Raw genomic sequence first — 26,551 nt, 5'->3', positions numbered from 1 at the left:
CCTGTGGGGAGGACCACGGGGCCAGGCCACACGGTGGTCGAGTGCCCCAGCGTGCAAGGGAGGCTTCTTGGCCGGGGGTTGGTCTTCCTCTGCTTAGCAGGCTCCCCTCACCTCTGGCCCCGGCACCCTCCCTTCCTGGAGCTGCACTGGGCAGCCCAGCCTGCGGCCCTTGACTATGACCTGACCTGGGAGCTGCTGCCCCCGCCAGGGCCCTCCGAGGCGGTGCCTGTCCATGCGTGGCCACTGTGCTCTGTGGGGCTGGGCAGTAGCTGTGGGTGCCGTGAGGGTCTGGCCTTCCCTTCTGCTTTGGGGGCAGGGTCTGGGGGCAGGGATGGAACCTCTGGTGACAGTGCTGCAGAAATGGGTCCCGGAGGCATTGGGTGGACAGAAACACCCGTGGAGGCCTAGGGTCCCCCGAGTGGGGCCCAGGCCAGGCACGGCCAGCCAGCAGGGCAGTGCCTCAGGGGACCCTCCTGTCACAGGGTGTTAGCTGAGGCCATGTGCCACGATGCTGGTGGGTCCCAAGTGCAGTAGCCCCAAGCTTGGACCCCCGGGTGGCATGCACCCCTCTGAGCCAGCCACCAGCCGCACAAGCGGGGCGTTTGTTCCCCACATCCAGGGGCCTGGTGCCTGGTACCCAGCCCTGCAGCCCCCAGACCTTGGCTTCAGTTCTGGAGCCCCTCACGGTTACAGAAGGGGGCTGGCACGGTGATGTATGTGCTGGGCTTCATGGCCATGTCCAGGGGCTGGTGTTCTGATCCTTTCTCACCTGCCCAGAGTCTACAGGAAGGCTCTCCCCGCTGAACCCTTGGACATAAAACGGCCAGAGAGTGCCACCTGGTGGGCGGTGAGGAACACCCCCCCACCCCCACCCCGACCTGTGTCTCACTGCCAAGCTGCCCTCCCGCGGCCTGTGTAGTTGTCCCCCAGGCCAAGGGTAGAGCGGCAGGCGTCTGGGCTTGGGGTACGGTTGGAAGTGGGCCTTCCCGTGCTGGGCTCGCGTGGGGCTGACGGTCACGGTAGGGTGAGTGGCCACAGAGAGGTGAAGGGCTCGGAGTTTGGGAGCAAAGCCGTGGCTGGATGCTCTGCTGCAGAGGTGAACGGCCTGAGGTTTGTTTGAATGGGTTTTTCATTTCTGAAACAAACAACAAAGCCATTTGCAACTTTTGTCTTCCCGGGCACTCGTGGTGTCGTTCTGGTGTGTGAGTGGCCTGGTACTGGGGGGATGGTTTTGGGGTCACCGCTGCCAGGCCCCCTCAGTGGACAGAGCATGGAAGGACATATGTGCAGGTGCACGAGTACAGACACACAGGTCAGTGCTTGTCTGTGCACTATAGGTGTGCCAGGTGCCCATACCCTGGGGTCGTGCAGGCACCGCCACCCGCCGCGGGCACCTCCGGCTCTTCCCCGTCCTGCACTGGCTCCAGTATGTTGCTTATTTGCTCTGCGGAACCAAATACCCACCTGAGGCTGCTCTGCCCCCTCCTCGTGGCCCCACTGCCCCAGCGTCAAACCTGATGGGCCTCTGCGCCCTTTGTGGTCCTGGCACTGTTCTCTTTCCTCCATCAGCGAACACAGGCTTATTGGTGTTTCCAGGCCCTGAGTGTTCCTCTAGCCCTTGACACAGAGAGCATCCCTGGGCTGTCACACCTCTCACTGAGGTTGTCAAAAGAATGAAACGAGGTGCTGACCCCTCTTGCCCTCTGGGAAGAGGTGGGGCGTGAATGGGACCCCATATGGGCCTCCCAGACTGTTAGTGGGCGCCGATCCTAAGGGCACGAGCGGGACCTTCCCCGTAGGCATCTTTGGTGGATGGTGGAGGAGCAGGGAGCCAGGAGTCAGGAGTGGGTCTACCCAGGCCCCCAGGCACCAGCCCTGTCGGTGTTTGGCTGCATCTATAACTTCCTTGAGCCTCAATTTTCTTACCTCTAAAGTGGGCACAATGATACCTCCTGAGCAGGCCTGTCGGGGGGACTGGAAGAGAGGGTATGTGTGCGTGCGTACATAGTGTGTGTGCCCCCGTGTGTGTGTTCGTTCACGCTGTGTTGATACAACAGGTGTCTCTGCCAGACACTGGTCTGTTTCAGGAGTTCACGGCCAGCAGGGCCCAGGCTGTAGGCGCCGGCCTGCGGGCTCAGAGAAGGGCTCCGGGAGCCAGAGCTGGAGGTGCTGAGGGCGTTGGTGGCTCCCTCCTGGGGGTGGCCAGGGTGCAGTGAGTGAGTGATGCCCATGTGTGGGCAGGGGGTGAGCGGCCCCTGTGCGGCCTTGGGATCTGGGGGTGACACTGGAGGGGACAGGTCCGTCTGACACCGAGGGGCTGTTGGAACCCTCCTTCTCCCACCAGGATCATCCTCTGACCGCGGAGGGCAGGGCAGGGGCTCCCTGGGGACCGAGAGCAGTCGCCTAGCTTCTGACACGGACCTCCGTGTCCTCGTCTGCAGAGTGGTTCTGAGGGTGACACTCCTGTCACCTGCTGTAGTCTCGGGGAGGGGGGCAGGGTTTCAACTGTTCCAGCATTGGTGGGGCTCCAGAAACTGACATGTTTCATAGATTTGAAAATTCAAGTCCACAGCCTCTCAGCCGCTTCTGCCTCTGCCCATCTGTTTGGTCTTCTCCCCATCCCCGCAGATCCACCTTCAGGGACGTGGGCATTGGATGGTGGGGGAGGCCCACTCGGGGCCCCACCCGCCACCTTCCTCTGCTGCTGAGTCGAGCACATCATGCTGAGTGCCCACCCACCCTCAGCCCAGTTCTGTGACCAGGGCCCGCCAGGGGCTTGGGAGGGGACCCACAGGAGGGCCGCACCCCAGGACTAGCATCAAGGAGGCTGAGGGCAGAGGCTGAGGCTGGGCCATCTGAGGTTATCCTGCCCGACAGCAGCCTGTGCGGCCCAGAGGGGCAGGTGGGTGATGGGCCTGGTGCCTGCTGCCTTCTTCCAGGCCCTGGGACCATCCAGGAGATGGAGATGCAGGAGTGCGCGTGCAGGCAGAGGTGGCGGGAGGGGAGCCTGCTGAACGCCCATGGGTTGCCATGGCAACAGCACATCCTTGGGGGCTTTCATGGCTTCTTGGGGGTGCGGCAGCCAGCGCTGCTCAGCAACCTGTGAGTACACGCTATTTGGGTGGGAGAGCCCAGTTGGGGGGGTGATGCTTACACAGTGGGTGGGCCCCCCACCCGAAACCTGGCCTGTGGAGGCCCCTGTGAAAGTATCTGCTTGCAGCCCCACGGGACTGGGGAATACAGCCAAAAGTTCCAGGGTCTCTTCCAAGGGCAGGCTGAGCTGGTTTCCCCTGCCATGGTGACCCTGCCCTCCTGGGCCCTCAGCCTCGCCTCTTTTCCCTGTGTGTGGGTATCTGGAATGAGCTCAGAAACTTGAGTAGGAGTCCAGGCCGCACTTGCCATGGTTCCAGCCTCTTGGGCTCACACTGCCTCCAGGAAGTCTTCCTAGATACCCCATTAACTGGTAGCTCTGGCTTCCCATGTGGGCGCAGAATGCCCAGGAGCAGAAGCACATCAGTCAGAGGTCAGCTGTGCCACCTCGGGCAGGCTTCTCACCCTCGCTGAGCCTCCATTTCCTCCTGTCCAGTGGAGACAGGCATGGCAGCCACCTCAGTGCCAATTAGGACCCGGTGAGGCGCTGCTGAGACCTGCTCTGACCTGAGGGACCAGTGATGGCAGGTGTGCTGGGTGGGATGATGGGGTCCTGAGGAATCAGCCATTGGGAGCTGGGGGGCTGGGGTACACAGTGGGCAGAGGAGCTGGGGACAGGCAGGAAGCCTCCAGGGTCCGAAGGGAGGACGGGCAGAAAGAAAGTCCTCGGGAAAGGGGCGTGCACTGGAGCCGGTATTGTGGGACAGGAGGGCAGGCCAGGGGTGGAACTGCCTGCCCAGCGTTTAGGGGACCCCGGCTGGCCCCACCACATTGTCCTGCGGGCACCAGATGGGCCAAGCTTCCCCAAAGCCCTGGCTCAGCGGGGGAGTGGGGGCAGCTTGGAGCCCTAATTTGGGGGCCATGCTTGTGTGTTGGAGGGCCACGTTGTGCTGTCCTGGGCACCACAGTTACCCCATCTCAGTTACCCCACCCTCATGAGGGTGAGCCATGAGGGGCTCACATGGACCAGGTGCTGCAGAACGAGGCACCCTGCTGTCCTCAAGACAGAAACAGCACCGGGGGTCCCTTGGTGGGCGTTCAGTAAGAGGGTGACTTGGAAACGCCAGACTGCATGGAGGAACTCTGCTGCCTCACCTTCTTGGGGACGGTGACATCCCTGTCCTCAGAGGTTGGACAGGTCCCGGCCCTGACCCCCAGCTGCCTGGAGCCTGGCATGTGGCCAGCAGCCAGGTCCTCAGTCTCTCCCGCTTAGCGGGGCCCTGGTCCGTCTCCCAGCAGCCCCCATCCCGGGTCTCACAGCCTTTACCAGTGCCATGCCATAGCTATGGCAACGATGACAGCCCCCGGGGCCCACTCCACAGGGGTGAGTGGGCTGGCCAGTCTGAGAGAGACGTGGGAGAGGGTCCCCATAGCCCCAAGACCCTGAGCTCATGAGGGATGTCCACAGCCCCCCAGAAGTGGGAGCTGAGCAGGCCTCGCCAGCTCAGCCAGCCCCTTGTCCCTTGGCAAGGCCAGTGTGGCACCCAGGGGCCGGCCATGGACTGCAGGCTTGGGTCACCGTGGCCAACCCGTGTGTCCACCGGCCCTGGGCCGGCGGCTGTGCCTCCGAGTGTGGGGTCTTGGAGCAAGGGTAAGGGTGCTGAGGCTCAGACCGCAATGAATCGGGGGGCCTCGGAGCCCGGCGTGGGGATCCGGCTGGCCCCGGAGTGTGCCTGGGGGACTGGGTGCAGATGGGGGCCGGGTCGCAGAGCTGCCCTGTAACTCTCTCTCCCTCGGCAGACGGCGCCCCGCTCAGCGAGCTCTCCTGGTCGTCCTCCCTGTCTGTGGTGGCCGTGTCCTTCTCCGGGCTCTTCACCGTCATTGCCCTCATGCTGGCCTGCCTGTGCTGTAAGAAGGGCGGCATCGGGTTCAAGGTGAGGGCTGGGGGTCGGGGGAGGCTGTGGACGAGATCCTGAGGGCTGGCCCTCTGGTGTCCACTCGGCACTGGGCTTCCTTCCCTCCTAGGGCCCTCTGGGGACTATAGAGGCCAGGACCCCACAGCCCTTCCTCTGGGGGCAGCCGATGGGAGAGGCCTAGGGGCTGTCAGGGACCCCTCCCACTGCCTCCCCCATTTTGGGTCCCCCTGTTGGGGAGGCATGGCCTCACGCTGTCATGTCCCAGCTCAGGGTCAGGCCTCTGTGTGCGGTGCACCCCGGGACGGTGAGGATGGGCCTCAAGGGGGCCACGGGGGCTCCTGAGCCGCTGTGGGAGGGGTCTCTATGCCTAGGGGGTCCTTGAATCCCTGCTTGTTCGAATCAGCAAAGGGAAACCAAAGTTGCCCAGACACGCTTCTCGGCATCAGAAGCACCTCTCTGGCTGGGGTCACCTTACTTTGGGCGTCTTCTGCCCCACGAGGAAAGGACTGTGCGCCACGTGGGAATCAGGGCGGTAGGACAGCAGGAGTGATCATTACTGTTCATGGAGCATCAGCTAGAAGGCTGGGCCCGCCTTCTCTCTGGCCGCCCTGGCAGGGCTAAGCTCCCGGGGTCATCCTGGGCGGGATTCCAGGGCTGAGGTGCCCCTCCTAAGGATGGTGGCCCAGAGGCATCCCTGGGGCGCTGTTCCCCAATCCTAGAAGCGCCCACGGCTGCTCCCTACCTTTAGCTGCAGCTCTGAGCATGGAGGACCAGGAGAAAAAGCTGGGAACTGAGGGGCCCAACCAGAGCAGCCCCCCAGCCCTGTGGGCTGAGTTCTGCCGACTTAGCACATAGCACCGCCTGTGGTCATTCTCCCGCCCACTCAGCTGCCCCGCCCTTGGCTGGAGGTCAGATTCCCGGGCCTGGTGAGGTCAGGAGGGGAGGGGCTGTCCTGTGGCCCAGCACAGCAGCCGGCCACCCCAGTCATCTCCATACTAAGTGACCCACATTGCAGCCTGGTCACCCCCATTTTAGAGAAGCAGTGCCCTCCGCCTCCCCCTGCTGTGTCTCATCACAGGGGGGCCGGGGAGCTGGCATCTGCGCAGCACTTGCCTTTTACAAAGGTGTCTTTGCCACATTTCACGGCAGGGCCATCCAAAGCTGTCTGAGGGGTGGGCTGGTGGAGCTCAGGGCCTGGGCAGCAGGGCCATGGCCCTGGGAGCCTCGGCTCTGCATCCAAGCCCTTGCCTGGGTATCCGCATGCCTAGCCCTGTCTCCCTGGCCTGCAGGAACACAGTGGGCTGGGCCAGGCGATGCTGGCATTTTCCTGGAGGATCCTGGGGCCAGAGAAGCAAGCGGGAGGGGGAAGGGATGGGAAGGGGGAAGGGAAGGGGGAGGGGGAGGGGGAGGGGAAGGGGGGGGGGGAGGGGAAGGGGGGGGGGGAAGGGGGGGGGGCCAGGGCTGGGCCTTAAGGCTATTGTATGTCAGCCCCTTCTCAGGATGCTGTGAGAACAAGGCCCCAAACAAGGGCCAGTGCGGCCCCCTCCTACCCGTGCCCTCCTCACCTCCTGGGAACATGGTGCCCCGAACATTCCAGCACCAGTGCGCCTCAGTGGGAGGGCCTGCCTGCATAGCAGGCTCCCGCCTGGGCTCTGGGGGGCCAGTGCTGGGCTCTCCCACCTGGAGCTGTGCTGGGAGAAGGGGCTGGGCAGTGATGCTCACACTGTCCTATCTGATCACCCGCTCTGCTGGCTCCATCCGGTGGGCCTCCAGGTGGCACCGTCAGGTAACAGGCTGGGGCCAGGGCCAGACCCCGAGGTGGGTGGGCGGGCGGGCGTCTGTGCCTCTGCGGAGCCGCAGCTGGGATTACAGGGCGAGGGGGTTGGTTCTGACAGCCCCGGGGCCCAAGGGTGGTCTCCCGGGCCCTGGAGAGGGGGAGTCCCTGCAGGCCTTGTCCCCAGTGGCTCTGTCATCTCTAGGTACAGGCCGGGACCGGCCCGCAAGGACACCCAGAGGGCTCTCAGCCTCCCTGTTGCAGCTGAGGAAATCGAGGCCCAGAGAAAGGAGTGTCCTCGGGTCACAGGGCCGGGCAGGGAACCTAGGCCTTGCGGCTCCTAGTCCAGCCGCCTGGCCACAGGGGTGGCCCCGCTGCAGCTGCTTGGAAGTCCCTCGACCTGTTTCCCCACCTGGCAGCGGTCTGTCCTGGTCAGGCAGGCAGGCCTGTGGCGCTAGTACTGTGGTTCTGCTTGTGGCCCAGGGCTCCTGGGAGACTTGGCCGTGGCTCAGGAATGTGAGGGGGCTTCCTCAGACAGACGAAGGGGCAGCTGAAGTTGAAAATAGCCGGGCCAGGTGGGGCCCAGCCCGGTGCCCAGGGCCAGGCTCTTAAGGAGCCCGGGGAGCGGACAGACGCCCGCCCTCCTGGGTCGAAGTCCAGGGGCCCTGCAGGCAGATGGCCGCGGTAGGTGGTGCTGCCAGCTACCACCTGCTTGGGGGTGAAGCCGGGGGGTGGGCTCTCAGGAACGCTCCTTGTCTGGGAGGAGCAGGGGCGCTTAGTTTCTTGTCTGCTGGGTCAGGGTGGGTGGGATGATGGAGCCCCTGTCCTGGATTCCCCAGCCACGACCCTGAAGCCACTGACCATGGGGTACCCCCGCCCAGGGCAAAGGCTGCTGGGAGGTGGGGTGGCTGAGCGGCGTGGAGGGCTGACTCTGGATGGGCAGGGGCAGCTGGCCTCCAGCCGCCCCCCCCCCCCACCAGTGCTGCCTACCCTGCCCTGAGCCTGGTAGGCGTGGATGTGGGTGGGCTGAGGCTGGGCGAGGCATGGCTGCCCTGGGGCTCACGGCCACCACCCTTGAGGCTCTGCCTGTGGGAGGTGAATCCCCACTCCCCACCCAACACAAACCAAACCCCGCCCTCCTGGGGCAGCTGGTGCCCCTGCGGAGGGGGCAGCAGAGGAGTGGGGTCTGTTCTCTGTCCTGAGGAGCGAGGAGGTGGGTGGAGGGGGCAGCTGGCAGGGCTGCTGGGGGGAGCGGGGCTCTGGGAAGAAAGGGGCCTTTCAGAGCTGGCCTGCACCCCTTGTTCTCTCCCTGCCCTGCCCCCTGTCCCCTGCCCCTCCCCCTTCTGGGGAGCCCTGGAGCTCACCGCGTGTGTCACCCATTTGGCCCAGGAGTTTGAGAATGCCGAGGGGGAAGAGTACCCAGCCGACTTCTCGGCACAGGGCTCCCCGGCAGCAGCGGCTCAGAACGGGCCCGACGTGTATGTCCTGCCACTCACCGAGGTCTCCCTGCCTATGGCCAAGCAGCCCGGGCGTTCAGGTGAGTGAGCCCCCAGGTGGGCCCAGGTGGTGGGCGTAGGGTGTGGCTCTGGGGTCAGTGCTCCCGGGGAGGGGAGGCAAGGAGCTGGTGTGTGTCCCCTTTTGCTGGGACCTGGGGCGCTGTGAGCAGGCTTGGGCCAGCTGGGGCTACTGTGCAAAGGGGGTGGGGGTTGCTCCCTCTGGTCCTGGGGTGGGCACCTATGTGCTGGGAGGAGGGACTTCTCTGTGGTCCCTGGGATGCTGGACCCCGTACATGGGTTCCGTGGTGCCCAGGAGCAGGGCCCACCCACTGGGGGGGAGGGGCTCTTTGGGGCTCCTTCTGTGGGTGGAGCCTTTTGCTCAGGACCCTGGGGTGGGGGAAGGAGGGGCCTGGGTCCCCCCAGCGCGTGCAGGTGCAGGCGGGGCCTCTTCCTGTGGCTTCCTTGCCATGTCTCCCACTCGCCCCATCCCGTGGTCCCCCCAGCAGGCTGGCAACCCACATGGCAGATGCAGGGCCCACACCCCAGAGGTTAAAGGTCAGTGGCCAACCTGGGCTTTGAACCCACATCTGCCTGATTCAGCACTGCAAGAACCCCCCAGTTGTGTCTGGAGGCTGGTGGGTGGGGTTCCTGGCCCCAGGCCCCCTCCCTGGCAGCTCCTAGGTCAGGCCTGCGCCTACCCCCAGCTCCTCCAGGCTCACTGAGTAGGGTGTCAGGCCCAGGGGGGGCTCTGTTGGCACCAGGGCCTGTGATGGGTAGGCCTGCCCCGCCTGCGTGTGTTCTGGGCTCTGCTGGTCCTGACCACGGTGCTGCCCACCCCGAAGCCCAGCCCTCGCCATGGGCTGGGGGCCTCCAAGGTGCTGGCCTGGGCCCAGCACCCCCTGCACCATGGCTGTCACTCCCCCGTCTCCTAGAGGAGACCTCACCAGTTAGGCAGGAATTTCAGGTCCCACTCTGTTGAGTGACTCAAAGGTCCACCCCATAAAATCTTGAAGGTGGGGTCTCTGCTATAGGAAGCCCCCCAACCTTCCTGGGTGACCATGGGAGTTTCTGAGCCTGTGCTGACAGTGCTGGACGCTAGGAGCTGTTGCAGAGCAAGGGGTCCCCTCAGGGGACACTGTACCCCTGGCCTGGGCCTGTTACCTGCCCCTGGCAGTGTGTGCCTGGGACCCCAAGGAATCTTTGAGACCCAGTGTCTTCCACCGCTTAAGGGACTGTCCCTGGGGATGCGGGGGGACAGGGATCCAGGAGGGGGCAGTGATTGCATGCTTTTTTCTAGTTTTTAGCTCTGTTCTGTCCTTTATAGGGTGCCCTGCTTCTGGGGAGGGGAGAGATTTGGGTGATGCTGGGAGGGCAGCCCACCTGGAGGTCAAGGATTAAAAACCTGGGCAGCAAGTACTACCCCTCGAAACCGTGGGGGAAGATGGCCCAGCCTTCAGGCTCCCCAGCCTGGCTCTGTAGGTGCTGCCCCTTGGGTGCGGACCCCAGAACCCCGGGACCCGGCCTGCCATGCCTCCTGCAGCTGCCAGGAGACCTTTCCCGTTGGCTGGCAGTCAGCACGCTCCACCTCCATCACTGCCCCACTGTCAAGACTGCTGAGCCTGCTTGGGGAGACCCCAGGCTGGACCTCAGGGGGAGGAGCCCCGGGACTCAGGGCCCCAGTGGGACCCCTTACCCCCAATTCTGCTCAGCATCAAGGTCAACATTCCATAGGGTCTCCAGTCCCTGGGAGCAGCCCCTCACCTTGGAGTCTACTGGCTGCCAGGCTCAGCCTGTCCCCTGGGCCCTCCGGGCAGTTGGCGTGGGAGCAGAATTCGGGGAATCCCTTGGGGCACAGGCGGGGTGTGGGTGGGCTCAGCAGCTCTGGCCCTTCCTCTGGGGCCCTCACTGACCCTTCCTGCCTGCTGACCTCACCCAGCCCAGCCTGCAGGAGAATGGGCCCAGTGTGTTCCGTACAGGGCTGTGCCAAGCAGCCCCCAACAAAGGAGCCTTTGGCGTGCCTGGCGCTGGAATGCCAGCCTGCGGCAGGGGTGAGGGGACGGGCCACTCCACTGCCCTCCTCCCCATGGCCTCCGCCCCAGCCACACTGCCTGCCCAGCGTTGCCTGTGCGCTGGTCCCGGCTCCAGGCCCTGATGTTTCCAGCCTGGCTTGTCCCTGTAGCTTGGGGCACAGCCTTCCCAGACCCACTCAGAAAGATGCATGGATGCGGCTTGCAGATCCACAGCTCCCCTGGGCAGCAGGTGCCCTGCTCCTGATGGCCGCCCCCATCAGGAGGGAGCAGGGGGCTCTGGGTGGCTCCCCGGAACAGGCCATGCAGGCAGCCCCTCTAGGGGCCAGGCGAGAGAAGATGGGGCAATGATGGAGGCTGAGCTGGCCTCTCTGAGCCCCCTGCCCTGTTACAGTGCAGCTGCTCAAGTCCACAGATCTGGGCCGGCACAGCCTCCTGTACCTGGAGGAGATTGGCCACGGCTGGTTTGGGAAGGTGAGTTGCCGTCCCAGGGGTTGGTGGGGATGGGGGAGGGACTGGCAGCGTGGTCCGCTCTTTTGCCTGGCAGGTGGAGAGGGTGGGTTGGCGACCTGCTTCTCCCAGAAACTTCCCCAGCCCTGGGGTCCCCTCTCAAGGCGCACTCTACTGGGCCCCTCCCTGGGGACCTCAGGGTCCGGCATCCTCTTCTCTGCAGATCCTGGTGTCATGCTGGGAGATGCCTCTGAGTGGGCAGGGATGGGGAGCAGTGTCTGGCTCCTGGCTTCTCCCTGACCACCAGCCTGGGTGGGACAAGGAGTCCATCTTCCTCACTGCAGACCCCCAGAGCTCTGAGAACAGCCGGGGACCTTAGGGGAGGCAGACACAAAAGACGGAGTATTACAGCCACGAGGGCTCGCTCTCCCAGGAGCGGTCCAGAACCCATTTTGCAGATGAGTACGTTGAGGCACAGAAACAGACTGCTTTGGCTGGAAGAGCAAGGCTGGGGGCAGAGCTTGGGGACGGTGGAGTCCGCCCACCTGGTGACGCCTGCCCCGCAGGTATTCCTCGGGGAGGTGAACTCGGGCATCAGTAGCACCCAGGTGGTGGTGAAGGAGCTGAAGGTGAGCGCCAGCGTGCAGGAGCAGATGCAGTTCCTGGAGGAGGCGCAGCCCTACAGGTGGGTGGCACCTGGGGACAGGCTTAGCCGGAGGAGGGGGTGGGCCACTGGCCGGGAGGTGGGGCTGTGGGCCCTGTAGACAAAGGCAAGCTCTGTGCTGCCCCGCTCCTGCCCTGCCCTGAGTGCGAGTCAGGGGGCAGCCTGTTGGCTCCCGCAGGGCCTTGCAGCACAGCAACCTGCTCCAGTGCCTGGCCCAGTGCGCCGAGGTGACGCCCTACCTGCTGGTGATGGAGTTCTGCCCGATGGTGAGTCGCCCGCTCCCTGGCCCTCCAGCCCCTGCCCTACGCTACTGGAAGGTGGGCCTGGCCTTCCTGCTGAGCCAGGGACCCCTCACCCCCACCCTCTGGGCCTCACATGCCCCCCAAAGTGGGGTCCAGGTGGCTCTGCACCACTACCTCCCAGAGGCGGCCTGGGGGAGGAAGGAGGTGGCCCCCGCTCAGAGACAGCGGCCGTCCGGGCTGGGATTCCACTGTACCCTAGGGGAGGGGGGCTCCCCCATCTGCCTGTGCTGCTTCCAGTCACGGAGGTTTTCCTGAGAGGCACCCCGGCCCGCTCGGGGGGCTCACGGCCCTTGCGTCGAGTCCACGGCCTCGCCCGTACTTTGCTCTCAGGCCCCCCGCCACACACACACACACGGCTGAGCCGCTTGCCGACAGGGAGGCGGCCTCCACAGACGTGGGCCCCCCCACCATCTAGTTTCTGGACTCCTGGCGTAGCCTCCCAGGGCTTCCCCAGGATGCCTGGGCCCTCCCTGGAGCTGAGCGGCGTCAGCAGGTCATCAGCGGGGTCAAGGAGTTGCCAGAGGACACTCTGGCCACCGGCTCTGGGTTCTGCCCAGGCTCAGCGTCACTGCTCGTGTGGCCTGTCTGCCACCCACCAGCTGAGAGGTGGCGAGCATCTGGGCCCCAGGGGTCTGTATGCGGGATGTGACCCTGCTGGCCCGCAAGCCTGCCTGGGGCTGGGGCTGTCAGTGTGGGGAAAGTGTCTGCTGCCTGCGGGGTCATCCTACTGAGAGCTGGCCCCTGGGGGGCGGACATGGGCTTCTCTGGGCAGCGGCAGCCCTGTGGCAGCAGCAGGATGCCTGGTCCCCCCGTGGGCCCTGCTGAGGAGGGCGGGGCCGGGTGGTGGGCTTGCACGGGCACCCACTCCCCACCAGCAGGTGACAGTGCTGCCCTTCTTGGCAGGGGGACCTCAAGGGCTACCTGCGGAGCTGTCGGGTGGCAGAGTCCATGGCGCCCGACCCTCTGACCCTGCAGCGCATGGCCTGTGAGGTGGCCTGTGGCGTCCTGCACCTGCATCGCAACAACTACGTGCACAGGTGAGGGCGCAGGTGGCCCACGAGCTCTGCAGGGCCTCCGCACCTGCTCCGGGGGCCGCGTGAGGTGGATCCTCAATTAACCGGGTTAGTCTTTGTTCAGCCTCTAGGGACCACTGTACAAAGGGATCTTGTCAAATAATAACCAGGCAGATGGGAGTTGAACACCTGCTTCTGCAGGAGGGTTAAGCCAGGCGACGTCCACTGTCCAGCTGGCCTGGCTGGGCATGCGGTAGGGCCTGAAGCCCATCCTCTGTCGCCAGGGTGGTCAGCACCGCCTGGTGGCCCTACGGCGGCCCCTACTCTCCTCTGTCTCTCTCAGGCCCGGAGGGAGGGGTGGCTCTGTCCTGCTTCCCGCCCTGGCCCCTGGATTCGGACAGACAGGCCAGGGCCCAGCGTAGGGGGACATGCCGGAAGAAGTGGCGCTGCGTGGCCCCGCCAGCCGCGGACAGCACTCGGGCCGTCCTCCCCAACAATATCCTGGTGCTGAGTGATGACAAGGCAACTCCAGCATCAGTGATTTTGTTGAAGAGGGCCGCTGCCAGCCTCCCGACCGGCCCGCCGAGCCCACCCAGCCCCAGGCGCCCATCTGTGGCCCCGGCACAGCAGCATTTTGGCCGATGTGTGCTGACCCCGCGTTTGCCCCAGTGCCCTGGGCCCCAGACACCCATGGGGCCACAAGGCAGGCAGGGGAGGAGCCGGCAGCCAAGGCCGGCCGTGGGTGGGAGGCAAAGGCGGGGGTGAGCGGCACTGCTGGGCGGGCACTCCACACCCCCACCCTGCCAGGGGCCGTGTGTGCACAGGGCAGGGGCAGGACCCTGGGGCACTCAGTTGCCTCACTGATGCCTGCCTTCAGGGAGCTGAGGGTGGCAGTGTGGCGGGCGGGAGGAGACTGCGGTGTCCCTGGGCTGGCTCGCCCCCGAGGGACTGCTCAGCAGACTGGTGTCCCAGGAGAAGCAGGGGAGTGGACTGGGGTCAGGGGATGGGGTTCCAGTGAGGCAGACCTCGTCCAAGGAGAGCCCCTGGGCACCTTCTAGCTGGCCCTGGGCCTCGTTTTCCTTGTCTGCCTTCTAACATGTGTGGCCCCATCCACTCAGACCCTCAAAGTGTCCAGTGCTGGGTGAGGGGCAGGGCGGGCAGCCTCTGAGATGCCCCTTTCCACCCACCCACCGACCGAACCGAGCCCAGGATGCCCTCGGCGACAAGCGGCCCAGTCCCCTCAGTGCCCTGGATGCCCCAGCCCGGCACTGCCAGCTGACCCCACCCTCCCATCCTCCCACCCTCAGTGACCTGGCTCTGAGGAACTGCCTGCTCACAGCCGACCTGACGGTGAAGATCGGCGACTATGGCCTGTCTCACGGCAAATACAGGGTGAGTGGGCCGGCTCGGGCCGGGGCAGGGCCGGCCACACTTGCCCACGGGGTACCACTGTCCCGTGTGCCGACAGGAGGACTACTTTGTGACGGCTGACCAGCTGTGGGTGCCACTGCGCTGGATCGCGCCTGAGCTGGTGGACGAGGTGCACTGCAACCTGCTGGTGGTGGACCAGACCAAGGCCAGCAACGTGTGGTGAGTGTGGGCCCGGCAGTCGCCATGAGGACTTGGACCCCTGAGAGCCGACGACTTGATGCTCACCTGCGGCTGTCAGCCCTCATGGCTGCCCTGTCCGGTGCCGCGTGAGTGTCCAGTGAGGATGCGGGGCGCTGGGGGGCTGAGTCCCACCCGCCTGCCGGCTCCCTGGTGTTGGAGGGGATGCAGGCTGGCCGCGCCAAGCAAGGCCACGTGTGTGAGGACGTGTGTGTTTGTGCAGCCCTGTCGCTCTGTGGGAGGTGGCCACATACACCCCCAGGTGAGGTCGTGGGGGTTCTGGGGCCCCCTGTCGCTGCCCGGTGCCACGGCCCACAGCACTTGGGCTGGCAGAGCGGTGGGGTCTGTGGAGGAAGCCCTGCCCCTCCCAGGGCCCGCTGGGCCGATGCCCGAAGACATCAGGGTCAGAGCGCTCGGGCAAGTTGATGAGACGTGGGGCCTCGTGGTAGCACCTGTTCCCATTGAGAGGGGACAGTGGGGCTGGGGTCTTCTGTGACTGCAGCCTGGAGGCTTGGGGCTGGGCACAGAGCGGGTGCTGGGACCCAGGACTACAGCCTCTAGAGGCTTGGCTGTGGTGGTCCCCTGTCCCCGGCCTTGACTAGCCTCTGCTTCCCCCTCCTGCTTCCTCCCAGCCTCCCAGGCCTGTCTGGCCCCCCTCTGCTCCTGATAAACCCTCAGGGCCTGGATCCAGGGCCCAGTCCCCCTTCCTGAGCTCTCCAGGGGTCTCCCCTGAGCCATTAACTGTACCCGTCACGGACACTCCATTCCCCCGCTCGCCTCTCCCTCTGGCTGACCTTCCCCTGCCTGCCCACCAGCCCACACTGACTGGGGTCCCTCCCCTAGACGGCTTTGGCCAGGGCCACTGTGACGTCTCTGTCGCCAAATCTGCTGTCCCTCATGCCCCCAGTTTCGTGGGACAGCCTGGGGTCCCCGGGAGCTGGGTGAAGCTGCCGCCCACTGGAAAGATCCCAGCTGCCTTCTCACAGCCCCGCGTGCACTGGCTGCCTGGCCTGCTGGCTGGGGTGTCCCTAGACTCACCCCTCTTTCCGCCTCACACCCTAGCACACTCCCTCCCTCTGGCCTCCACAGGTGCCTGGCAGGACTGGGAGCTTCTCCAGGGCATCTCCTGCACCTGGCAGTGTCTGCGCTTCAGCCCGGCACGGGAGTGAACGAGTGAACAAATGGACTGGGTTTGTGGGAGGCCAGTCTGGCGTTTATTTGTCCAAGCACCTGGGCGTGGGCTCGGACCCGGCCAGGGGGCACACGCTGCCCATTTACTGAAGGAAGGCGCCGTCTTCTGGCTGCTGGTGTGATGACAGGAGCTGCCCTTGGCACCCAAGTCTTCGAGACTCTTTGGAGCCGTGCGTTGGCCAGCCGTGCCTGCCCTCTGATGGCTGTCACCCCCACAGGTCCCTGGGCGTGACCATCTGGGAGCTCTTCGAGCTGGGAGCGCAGCCCTATCCGCACCACTCCGACCGGCAGGTGCTGGCCTATGCGGTCCGGGAGCAGCAGCTCAAGCTGCCCAAGCCCCAGCTGCAGCTGACCCTCTCTGACCGCTGGTGAGGACCCTGTGAGGCCAGGCAGGGCTGGGGGTGTCCCCAGCAGGAAGGACAACACAAAGGGGGGTGCTTCGAGTCCCCAGAGCGTAAGTGGCTCCCCCCGGCCAGCAGTGACCTCTGGGCCCCACCTTGTGCCTACACTGGAATGGCCGCTTTATCCAAAACACAAACTTGCCTGCAGCCCTGGCAGGGATGAGCTGAGGGAACAGTGCCCTAGTCCACTGCTGTCTCCCACACCACCGCGCCCAATTCAGGAGATGCCCGTAACTGCCCTCGGGATTCTGAGTGTGAGAAGGGGCGGAACTCAGACCCTCATGCTGAGGGCGGACTGGCTCACTCCCTGGGGGTTGGGGTCCTGGCCAGGCACTACCACCCGTGGGGGGGCAGGGACTGAGCCCTAGGGCATCCCTTCCCGCAGGTATGAGGTGATGCAGTTCTGCTGGCTTCAGCCTGAGCAGCGGCCGACGGCCGAGGAGGTGCACCTGCTGCTGTCCTACCTGTGTGCCAAGGGTGCCACCGAGGCAGAGGAGGAGTTTGAGCGGCGCTGGCGCTCACTGCGGCCTGTGGGGGGCAGTGTGGGCCCCGGGCTGGGGGCGGCAGGCATGGCACTGGGGGGCATGGGCGAGCTTGCGGCCACCTCATCCTTCCCACTGCTGGAGCAGTTTGCTGGCGACAGCTTCCACACGGATGGTGATGACGTGCTGACGGTGACTGAGACGAGCCGTGGCCTCAACTTCGAGTACAAGTGGGAAGCCGGCCGCGGCTCCGATGCCTTCCCGCCACCTGAGGGCGCACTGAGCCCGGGCCGAGACGCGCGTCTGCAGGAGCTCTGCGTCCCTGACGGTGCTCCCCCAGGCGTGGTGCCGGTGCTCAGCGCTCACAGCCCCTCGGTGGGCAGCGAGTACTTCATCCGCCTGGAAGACCCCGCGCCTGCCGCAGGCCACGACCCCGACTGTGCCGGCTGTGCCCCCAGCACTCTCGCTGCCACCCTGCGCCCCGACGGCAGTGACCATGATGACGACTCTGACGGCAGCACGGCCGCCTCGCTGGTCATGGAGCCACTGCTGGGCCACGCGCCGCCCGCTGATGGCCCCTGGGGCCACTGCGACTACCACCTATGCAGGAGCCATGCCCGTGACCTGCCTTGCACCTCACGCTCACCCTCCCCGGAGACCCCGATGCTGGCGGAGCCCAGAGCAGAGGATATTGACTGGGGCGTGGGGGCATTCTGCCCGCCCTTCTTTGAGGACCCGCTGGGCACATCACCCTCCGCGAGCTCCAGGGCCCAACCATCCCCAGGTGGGGAAGAGCTGGGAGAGGCTGGGATGCCCAGGGCTGCCCAGCACAGACACTGGAGCTCCAATGTATCTGCAAACAACAACAGCAGCAACCGAGCACCAGAATTCTGGGTCCCGGGCCTCTCAGGTTACATGGACTGCTGCCCTGGTGTGAAGCAGGCCCTACAGACCGTCCCTGAGCTGGGCCATCCTCTGATCCCAGAGGACCTCAGAGAGCCTCTGCTTGGGCCAAAGGGGGCCTCCTCTGGTAAGGAGATGGGCCGCTGCCTTGGCCTCCCCCATCTGTATCCTGCTGAGGGCCTGACACCTGCCCCGTGCCTGGTCACATCCCCGTGGACAGAGGCAGCCAGAAGTGGTGGTGACAGCCCCCAGGCAGAGCCCAGGCTTGCAGAGGAGGCCGAGGGCTCTGCTGGACTCCAGCTGCCCCTTCCCTCCATCCCATCCCCATCCCAAGAGGGAGCCCTGCTTCCTGCCGAGGAGGCCAGCACCCCGCCCACCCTGCCTGCTTCACCCACGCCCACTGGCAGCCCACAGCCTGCCACTGAGCCAGTCCAGGCCCTGGACAGCGACAGTGGCAGCAGCTCCCCTGAGCTGGAGGCACCAGGCAGTGAAGACGAAGATACGACTGAGGCCACTTCTGGTGTCTTCACTGACTTGTCCAGCGACGGCCCGCAGGCTGAGAAACCAGATGTGACACCAGCCTTCCGCTCCCTACAGAAGCAGGTGGGGACCCCCGACTCCTTGGACTCCCTGGACATCCCATCCTCAGCCAGTGATGGCGGCTCTGAGGTCTTCAGCCCATTAGCTGTTGGCACCCCTGGCGGGCAGCCCCGAGCCCTGGACAGCGGCTATGACACAGAGAACTATGAGTCCCCTGAGTTTGTACTCAAGGAGGCCCATGAGCCCTGTGAGCCTGAGGCCTTGGAGGAGCTGGCCTCAGAGGGTGAGAGCCCCGGGCCAGAGACTCGTCTCTCCGCCTCCCTGGGTGGCCTCAGCGAGAAGAATCCTTACCGCGACTCTGCCTACTTCTCAGACCTGGACACGGAGCCAGAGCCCCCCATGGGCCCCAAGGAGAAGCAAGGAGGTGTCCCAGTCCCTGGGCCAGAGCCCGATCTGGAGAGCCTGAAGAGCCCCAGGCTGCCGTCTGCACTGCCCTCCCCTGAGTTGGGGATGCTTGGGGAGGCACAGGGCTCTGGCCCCAGGGAGGTGCCGCCACTGCCACTGCTTGAGGACTCTTCCCCAGAGCCAAGCGCCTGCCCCAGGGGCCCCAGGCTGGAGCCTCCCTGGCCCCAAGACCCAGCCCAGGTGCCACCCATGCCCAGCCCCGGGCACTCTAAGATTTTCCTGCTGACTCCGGTCCGGCCCAGCTCAGAAGGCCACCGCCCCGAGCTCCAGGAGACCCTGGGACTGCTGTCAGGGTCAGGCCTGCAGGAACGGACAGGGGGTCCAGGTGCCCCCAGAACCCCACTCTGCCTGGCCCTGCCGGCAGTCCCCGCGGCTCCAGAGGGGCGGCCGGAGGAGGAAGAGGACGACAGCGAAGACAGTGACGAGTCGGACGAGGAGCTCCGCTGCTACAGCATCCAGGAGCCGAGCGAGGAGAGCGAGGAGGAGGCGCCGCCTGTGCCAGTGGTGGTGGCGGAGAGCCAGAGTGCGCGCAACCTGCGCAGCCTGCTTAAGATGCCCAGCCTGCTGTCTGAGGCCTTCTGCGAGGACCTGGAGCGCAAGAAGAAAGCCGTGTCCTTCTTCGACGACGTCACCGTCTACCTCTTCGACCAGGTGGGCAGCCGCCCTGGGTGGGCTCTGCGTGGCGGAGTGGGGGTCTGCGGCGGGACGGGAAGCCATGGGAGACTCGTGCTGTTCTGATCCTCCAGGAAAGCCCCACCCGGGAGCTCGGGGAGCCCTTCCCTGGCGCCAAGGAGTCGTCCCCCACGTTCCCGGTGGGCAGCCCGGGCTCCCCCAGCACCCCCGGCCGGCCTCGGCGGGCTGACCGCTCCCCCGACGGCCCCGCGGCCGAAGAGGGTGAGCTGGAGGCGGGGTGACGCGGAGGCGAGGGTGGGGCAACGGGGTGGGTGGGGCAACGGGGTGGGTGGGGCCCTCATGGAGGCGGGGCAACATGGCGGGGTGGGGGTGGGCCTGTGACTTAGCTGGTGGGCGGGGCCTGGACGTGACTTCTTGCTCCGGGCGGTGTCTCCCCCATCCGGTCCACAACTGACGGCGGGCACCTCGCAGGCGGAGGGTTCGAGTGGGACGATGGCCTCCCGCCGACGCCGGCCCAGGAGCCTACCCCGTGCGTCCCCGCTGCGCCCGCCAAGCCCAGCCCCTTCTCTCGTTTCACTGTCTCACCAGCGCCTGCGTCCCGCTTCTCCATCACACACGTCACCGACTCGGACTCCGGGTCCGTGGGAGGTGAGGCTGCGGTGGGGCTGGCGGGAGGGGATACTGAGTCAGGACAGTGGTGAGGGCGGCTGGGAAGGGCACCTGCTGGGCGCGAGGCCCTACGCTCGTTATTTCGTGTTTTCTGGACAAGCTCAGTTTTCAGATGGGGGAACTGAGGCTCAGAGAGGTCAGGTCACGCCAGGCCTGTTTGTTGTGGCCACCTTGGCACGTTTCCTCACCGCCCTGAGGAGATGCAGTGCCCCAGACAAAGCTGGCTCAGCACTCTCGGGATGTAGGTTGGATGTCCACTCCCTGCCCCACCCCCACCCCCCGCACCGCCCCGCTCTTTTCTCCCTCCTCCGAAGGCACCAGGCTGGACACTGAGTGCCCCCCACCCTGCTCTCTGACCTGCAGCAGCCTCTCCTGCCAGAACCTTCCCAGCCCCTGCTGGTCTGCCTCATCCACCAGCCCCCCATCTCAGATCTAATGGCTTGTCCAGAGATGGTGGTGGTGGCTCAGGTGCCCACGTGGGGCCCTACTCAGGGGCCTTAGCTCACTCCTCCCTCCAAGCTCTACTCCTGTCAACCTCAGACCAGGTGGGCTCATACCTGCCCAGTTGCCACCACCCCATTCTACTAGGCTTCCCTGAAAGCTCACCTCCACTAAGATGCCCCTACTTATCTTGTCCCCCTGGCAGACCCAGCCCCTCCCTTGCGGCCCTTGGCATGTGGCTGCAGCCTCTAGGGAAGGATGTGCTGGTCTGTTTGTGTCACACAGTGTGCCCTTAATGGATATCTGAACAAGCAAGCAGGTCACCAGGAGGCGAGTGTGTGACCCTGGCCAGCCCAGTCCTGCTCGGGTCTCAGTTTTCCCACCTGTAAAAAGAGGACTCAGAGGGCTGACGTTGAGCTTTGTTGGGCCTGATCCCTGGTGATGTGGCGGGAAGGATAATCGTCTGGCTCCTACCTAGATAGGCAGGCAGGCAGGCCTGCTGCAGCCCCAGCTGCTCAGTGGCCCGTAAGCCAGGGATTGAGGCCAGGTGAAAGCCCTGGGCGAGGGGACTCTGGCTGTCCTTGGAGGGGAGGGTGCTCTCAGGAGTCCCTGTGGCCCCAGTGTCTCCCTAAACATGTTTGCCAGGTCCTACAGCAGGTGCTGGGGGCAGCTGTAAAGAGGCCTGAGCCCCAGGCAGCCCCTGCTTGGATCCCCTGCCGGTTCTCTCCCCGGCAGCAGCGAGGATGGTGACCAAGAGTGGTGGGGACTTTCATCTTGGCAGTGGTCAGCAGCAGCTTCCAAGCGCTTCGGTGCCCCATGCAGCACCCTGGAGGAGCAGGGCAGGCGCTGGACATAAGAGCATCTGTGCACACCAGCCCTGTGCTGCCCTGGGGGCAGGATTTGTCCTGGACACTTGGGTTTGCTGCTAGGCCCTAGGGATGCCCTACAGCTGCCCTTCACCCTGAAGCTGCCCCCTCCCCCCCGGCCCCCTGCTGTCAAGACTGCTTGGCCTCTGAGGCCAGGGGCCCTCGCACGCCCTGCCTACAGGTTCCTGTGGTGTATTACAGGCTGCTGTGTCCTCACCCCAGGTGAGAGGACAGGTACAGGCCTGCTAGGACGGCCTCTCCCTGCCCCCTTTGCCCCTTCTGCCGGTTCAGGGTTTGCTCAGTGCAAGAAGAGGACACCGGGCTCGTGTGTCCCCGCTCCAAGTCTGTGGCTGTTTCCCCTTCACTGAATCAGTTAGACCGTAAGCTCTCCCTTCCCACAGGGTATGGGCCGGCTCCTGCCTGGGTCCCACTGGAGCGCTGCGAGGGGACTGAGGTGGGCAGCCCGAAAGATGGGGGGCTTTCAGGTCGCAGTCCTGCTGCTTCAGCCCCTGTCTAGAGGTGTCTGTGGCTCCCCTCTGCAAGGTAGGGCCCAGCCCGGCCCAGCTGCCAAAGGAAAGTGGCGGCTGCCCCCCACGGTCAGTGTCAGGGGGTTCCTACTGCAGGGATGGAGACAGTGGGAAGGGGTGGAGCTGGGAGGGAGGGTGGGGCAGGGCAGCACAGGGGGTATTTTTGTAACGCTGTTGTCCGAACAGATGGAAGAGGGATGCTTTTAAGGTATTGTTGCCAAAGAGACATAAAATTTATTGTTGCTTTTGGGGTGGGGGTGTGGGTGGGGACTTGTTTTGAATTTGTTTTTTTTTGTTTATTTGAGGCTTATGATGCTGGTACAATGATCGTCTTGTTCCTTTCTTGTCTGTTTTTTAAGAGAAATCAAACTAAGGAAAAAAGCCTTCATGCTAAGCGTGTTTTCTTTCGGAGTCTGCAGATAAAGCCTTGGGCAGGAGGGGGCATGGGCTGTGCTGGGGTGGGGTCCCTATAGTCCCTTCTGACCACTGGGGGATGCAGGAGGGAGACCACCCCTTCCTCTAGCTGTCCTTGGCACACCTTGGTGGAGGGACACAGTGACCTTGGGCCCCTAGGGTGCCCAGGTTGGGGTGTCTTCCCAGAACAGGGCCAGCGGACTGACGCCTGCAGCCCTCACTTCCTGCCTGGAAGCTGGCCCTACCTAGGTAAGGGTGAGAGGGAACCTCTCCGGGAAGCTCTTCCTCCTGCCTCTCCAGGGGTGGCCCCTGTCCCTCAGCACGGGGAGGCCGGGTGAGGGGGCGGTGAGCTGGGAGCAAGGTGGGTTGTGAGGAGGTGGGGCTTCTGTGCCCCTCCACCCGCAAACATCTGCCCTGTGACCCTGCCTCGCCTCACCTGGCCTGCCTCCAGCTTCTGCAAGGTGAGAGCCTCTGGGGCCCCACCCCCTGTGCTTCGTGTTCTGGGCTGTGCGCAGAGCCCCTCCTGGGAGGGTCTGGGAGGAGCAAGCGAACGCTGCCCGGAACTGAACGTCTCCTGAGGTAAGGACTGCTGTCACCAACGTGGTTATTAGCACGGCTGTATTTCAGCCTTAAATGTCAAACAGCACGGATCCGATAGCTTCTAAAATCTTATATTTCAGCTGAAATATGGAAACAGCCAGAGCATTGAGGGGGCCCACCCAGGAATCCTGGGGTAGGCCCCCTCAATGGCACACAGCTTGGGGAGCCAGGCCACAGCACCGACCACCCTGGGGACAGGGAGGAGAGCTGGGGGCCCTGCAGCCAGTTCTGGGTGGGAGTTAGGGTGTGGGCAGGGAGAAACTGGGACAGAGAGGCCCACAAAACTGCCAGTGGCAGGGGGGAGACCCAGCAAAGCCCCAGTCAGGGGTCTGCCAGGAAGTTGTGCTCGTACTAAATCCAAGGCAGGGAGGCCGGCCTCGCTCTCCCCCCCCCCCCTCGCCCCTGCATCGCTGCCGCAGGCCCGTACTACAGGTGGGCGGCCTCATTACTGACCAGACAGGGGCTCCCCTTACAGCTACAAGCTGATGCGATGGCCCTCCCTGCACCTTGGGGGCTCCCTGGCCCACACGACAGATGGGCCTGATTCAAAAGGTTGGCCGCCCAGCCCAGGCAGCAGGTTCCTGCTCCCCTCACTCTCCTTGGCCACGGCCATGCCACCTCCTGACCCTGTAGGAACAGCCGGGGTCCAGCCCAGGCCAGATTGAGGTGGGGGCAGAAGGGCTTGGAAGGAGACAATTCTCTAAATGGGGAGCAAGCAGATTGTAACAAAACAGGTTACAGGTCAGGGTGTGGGAGGAGGAGCCCCACAGGCAGTGGGTGCAGATGTGGCCGTCAGCTGAGGAGTGGGGCAGACCTGTCATTGGTCACCGTCGGCTTCAGCTGGACGCTGGCGAAGGGATTCCTGAGAAGAGGAGAGAAGAGTGGTTTGAGTGGTTTTCGGGAGGGGTGCTGAGTGCCGCCCTGTGGCTACAGACGGCACCCACCTGGACCCCGATGGCCCAGCCTCTGAGCTCAGGGCCCGGGGGTGGCAGAGGCCACGGGGGAGAGCCAGAAAGGGGCGCTGTCCGCAAGGCCAGCTGAGCCCCAGCGCGCCACCCTCTGCTCACCCCCCCCAGGTGCCCCACCTCAAACCGTCAACCCTCCCACAGGCAGGGTGGGTGGGCATGGGGGGGCCCCGCCACATCAGCCCTGGTCCTTTCTCTGCAACCTGAGGCAGCCCCACATGAGCCGCACCCGAGCTCGGTGCGCCGCCCCCCCCAAGGCCAAGCGCCCCCGCCACCTGCCCGGGAGCAGCAGCTGAGCCCATCTGCAAGGACACAGCTGTTGACACACAGAGCCACAGCTCAGCAGAGTGCACAAGCCTAGCCCATGCATCCTGGGGGCCCAGAGAGTGGCCCGTCCCATGCCGACATGACAGACACGAGGCGCAGGCACCCCAGCGACAACGGGGCTGGTAGGAGTGGACGCCCGCAGCCCCTGCGGAAGGGCTGACCGCCTCCTCAGAGAGGAGCCGTGCCTGCCCCTGCGTGCCGAGGCTGCGGCTGACAGACAGACAGACGCACCAGACAAGGGGCTGAGATGGAACGAGATGAGTGCAGGGTGGGGCTGGCACCTGGCCTCGTGCTCACGGAGGCCTCTCCTCCTCGGCGGGCTCCGAGGACCTGCCCAGGTGGAGACGGCACAGGAGAGCAGGCCAGGGGACGTCAGGCAGTCCCAAGGGTGACAGCACGGATGGCACGTGGGACACGGAGGGCTCGGCCTGAACGGGAGCCGTTACCTGGGGCGGGAGTGGCCTCTGACATGGCTGGGCGTCCACAGGAGCTGGGTGGGCGCTCTGTCCAGGTGCCCAGGAAGATAGAACGTGGGGTGGGCAACCCTGTGTTTGCCTGAGGACCTGGCATTTTCTAAAACACTGAGGCACTTTGAACAACTGAGTCCAAAGGATGAACTAGTGAGAGGAGACTGATCTGCATCTCCAAGATGCTGCCTGACAGTTGGCAGCACCCGCAGCCGTTCCACCCCTGCCTCGGAACATCTACACCTGATGAAAGGCCCTTCCAGCCGGCGGGGCCTCAGTCTCCCTCATTCAGGTCCTCTCTGGCCTCCCAGGCTTGGGTCTGAGCAGATGTGCTTCAGCCCCACTGGCCACAGGCAGGGGCAGCCTGGAAGTTCTGAAACCGAGGTTCTGCTGTGACCAGCGTCATCTGCCCTGGGACGGAGGATGCAGGGCAGCCACGGGGGCGGCCGCCTTGACTGGACTCTTGTCCTAGAGGAGGGCTCCATGCCCTTGGCGGTCTGCAGCCAGGGTCATGGCGGGGGGTCTTGTGGGGCTGGAAACGGGGCAGGTTTGTCCATCCAGAGTCGGGGACCCAGCAGGGGAAGGGACCCAGAGAAGGGAGGATGGCACCTGTGCTGACCAGAGCCAGGGGCAAAAGGGAGTTCCAGCCGGGTGTGTCCTGACGCACCTACATTCTCATCAGAAAGGGTCAGTGACCAGCCACGTGTAAATCAACGAAGTTACAACACACCCTCAAACCATATACAAAAATAAACTCAAAATGGCTTATAGACTTAAATATAAGACATGACACCATAAAACTCCTAGAAGAAAACATAGGCAAAACATTCTCTGACATAAATCGTACCAGTGTTTTCTTAGGTCAGTCTCCCAAGGCAATAAAAACAAAAGCAAAAATAAACAAATGGGACCTAATCAAACTTACAAGCTTTTGCACAGCAGAGGAAACCGTAAACAAACAAAAAGACGGCCTACAGATTGGGAGAAAATATTTGCAAATGAAGCAACTGACAAGGACTTAATTTCCAAAATATACAAACAGCTCATACCTCTCAACAACAAAAAACCAAACAACCCAATCGAAAAATGGGCAGAAGACCTAACTAGACATTTGTCCAAAGAAGACATACAGATGGCCAACATGCATATGAAAAGATGCTCAACATTGCTAATTATTAGAGAAATGCAAATCAAGACTACAATGAGGTACCACCTCACACTGGTCAGAATGGCCATCATTAAGAAGTCTACAAATTACAAATGCTGGAGAGGGTGTGGAGAAAAGGGAACCTCCCTACACTGTTGGTGGGAGATTGGTGCAGGCACTATGGAAAAGAGTCTGGAGGTTCCCCCCAAAACTAGAGTTGCCATGTGATCCAGATGGAACTAATTCAAAAAGATCCATGCACCCCTATGTTCACAGCAGCACTATTCACACTAGCCAAGACATGGAAACAACCTAAATGTCCACTGACAGATAAATGAATAAAGATGTGGTATATACACAATGGAATATTAGCCATAAAAAAGAATGAAATAATGCCATTTGCAGCAACATGAATAGACCTAGAGATTCTCATACTAAGTGAAGAATGACTAATAGCACATGATATCACATATATAAAATCTAAAAAAATTATACAAATGAACTTATCTACAAAACAGACTCACGGACATAGAAAACAGACTTGTGGTTGCCAAGGAGGAAGAGGGGTGGGGAGGGGTGGATTGGGAGTTTGGGATTAGCAAATGAAAACTATTATATATAGAATGGGTAAACAAGGTCCTACCGTATAGCACAGGAAATTACATTCAGTGTATCCTGTGATAAACCATAATGGAAAAGAATATAAAAAAGAATATATATGGGTATAACTGAATCACTTTGCTATATGGCAGAAATTAACACAACATTGTAAATCAACTATACTTCAATTAAAAAAAAAGGGTCAGTGGCAAACCCACACTACCACCTGAACCAGGAAGACCTCCCTGAAGAGGGTGTCTGGCCTCTGACCCACACCGTCCCCCAAAACAGTGTGACCATGGAAGAAGCATGTGCTGTCCACACTGCAGGTTCTGAGGAAGGAGGTGGCAGCTGTAATCACTCCAGACCTCTGGAGCGACTCCCTCCTGCAGCCCCGGCCACAGACCCCTGGGTGGGACACTCCCACCCTTCAGCATCAGAGGAAGTGTGAGGCCCCCTTGGGTGCTCACCACCTTCTGGGATGTTCTGTGAAAGAACAGGCTTAAGAGCTACCCCCGGGGAGGGCACCTGAGTGACCCCAGGTGAGGGACTTGGGTCAACACTGGGATGACA

At 63.5% G+C, this 26,551-nt stretch overlaps 2 protein-coding genes across 5 annotated transcripts in view; one reads left to right on the top strand and one right to left on the bottom strand.

Annotated features, from left to right (window-relative positions):
- Positions 1–4,767: 4,767 nt before the first annotated feature.
- On the top strand, positions 4,768–21,521 carry LMTK1 (lemur tail kinase 1). The gene is made up of 14 exons (XM_027081374.1): positions 4,768–4,819; positions 4,891–5,024; positions 8,170–8,317; positions 10,698–10,777; positions 11,320–11,438; positions 11,596–11,683; positions 12,623–12,756; positions 14,040–14,124; positions 14,201–14,322; positions 15,750–15,899; positions 16,318–18,973; positions 19,069–19,216; positions 19,427–19,603; positions 20,711–21,521. The coding sequence occupies exons 1-14, from the start codon at positions 4,768–4,770 to the stop codon at positions 20,749–20,751; spliced, it is 4,134 nt and encodes a 1,377-aa protein (XP_026937175.1). The 3' UTR covers positions 20,752–21,521.
- Positions 21,522–21,667: 146 nt separating this feature from the next.
- The window catches only part of BAIAP2 (BAR/IMD domain containing adaptor protein 2), a 71,346-nt gene continuing 66,462 nt past the window's right edge, over positions 21,668–26,551 (bottom strand). For all 4 annotated transcript variants that reach the window (XM_027080961.1, XM_027080963.1, XM_027080959.1 and 1 more), the window contains one exon: positions 21,668–23,334. Coding sequence is in view for 2 of the 4 variants with exons in the window: in XM_027080959.1 (XP_026936760.1) it covers positions 23,265–23,334 (70 nt within the window). In the remaining 2 variants the exon portion in view is untranslated. The remainder of the gene's footprint in view (positions 23,335–26,551) is intronic.

This window comes from Aethalodelphis obliquidens, unplaced genomic scaffold (genome assembly GCF_003676395.1).
Source record: "Aethalodelphis obliquidens isolate GAN/ISIS:26980383/991018 unplaced genomic scaffold, ASM367639v1 scaffold44, whole genome shotgun sequence".
Lineage (NCBI taxonomy): Eukaryota > Metazoa > Chordata > Mammalia > Artiodactyla > Delphinidae > Aethalodelphis > Aethalodelphis obliquidens.
This window is presented reverse-complemented; position numbering and strand designations above follow the sequence as displayed.

Bases quoted from the DNA above. Each gene is read 5' to 3' on its own strand.
- LMTK1 (XM_027081374.1), top strand. From the start codon at position 4,768: ATGAATCGGGGGGCCTCGGAGCCCGGCGTGGGGATCCGGCTGGCCCCG. The intron at 4,820-4,890 runs GTGCCTGGGGGA...CTCCCTCGGCAG, and splicing joins GATCCGGCTGGCCCCGGAGT to ACGGCGCCCCGCTCAGCGAG. The intron at 15,900-16,317 runs GTGAGGACCCTG...CCCTTCCCGCAG, and splicing joins CTGACCCTCTCTGACCGCTG to GTATGAGGTGATGCAGTTCT.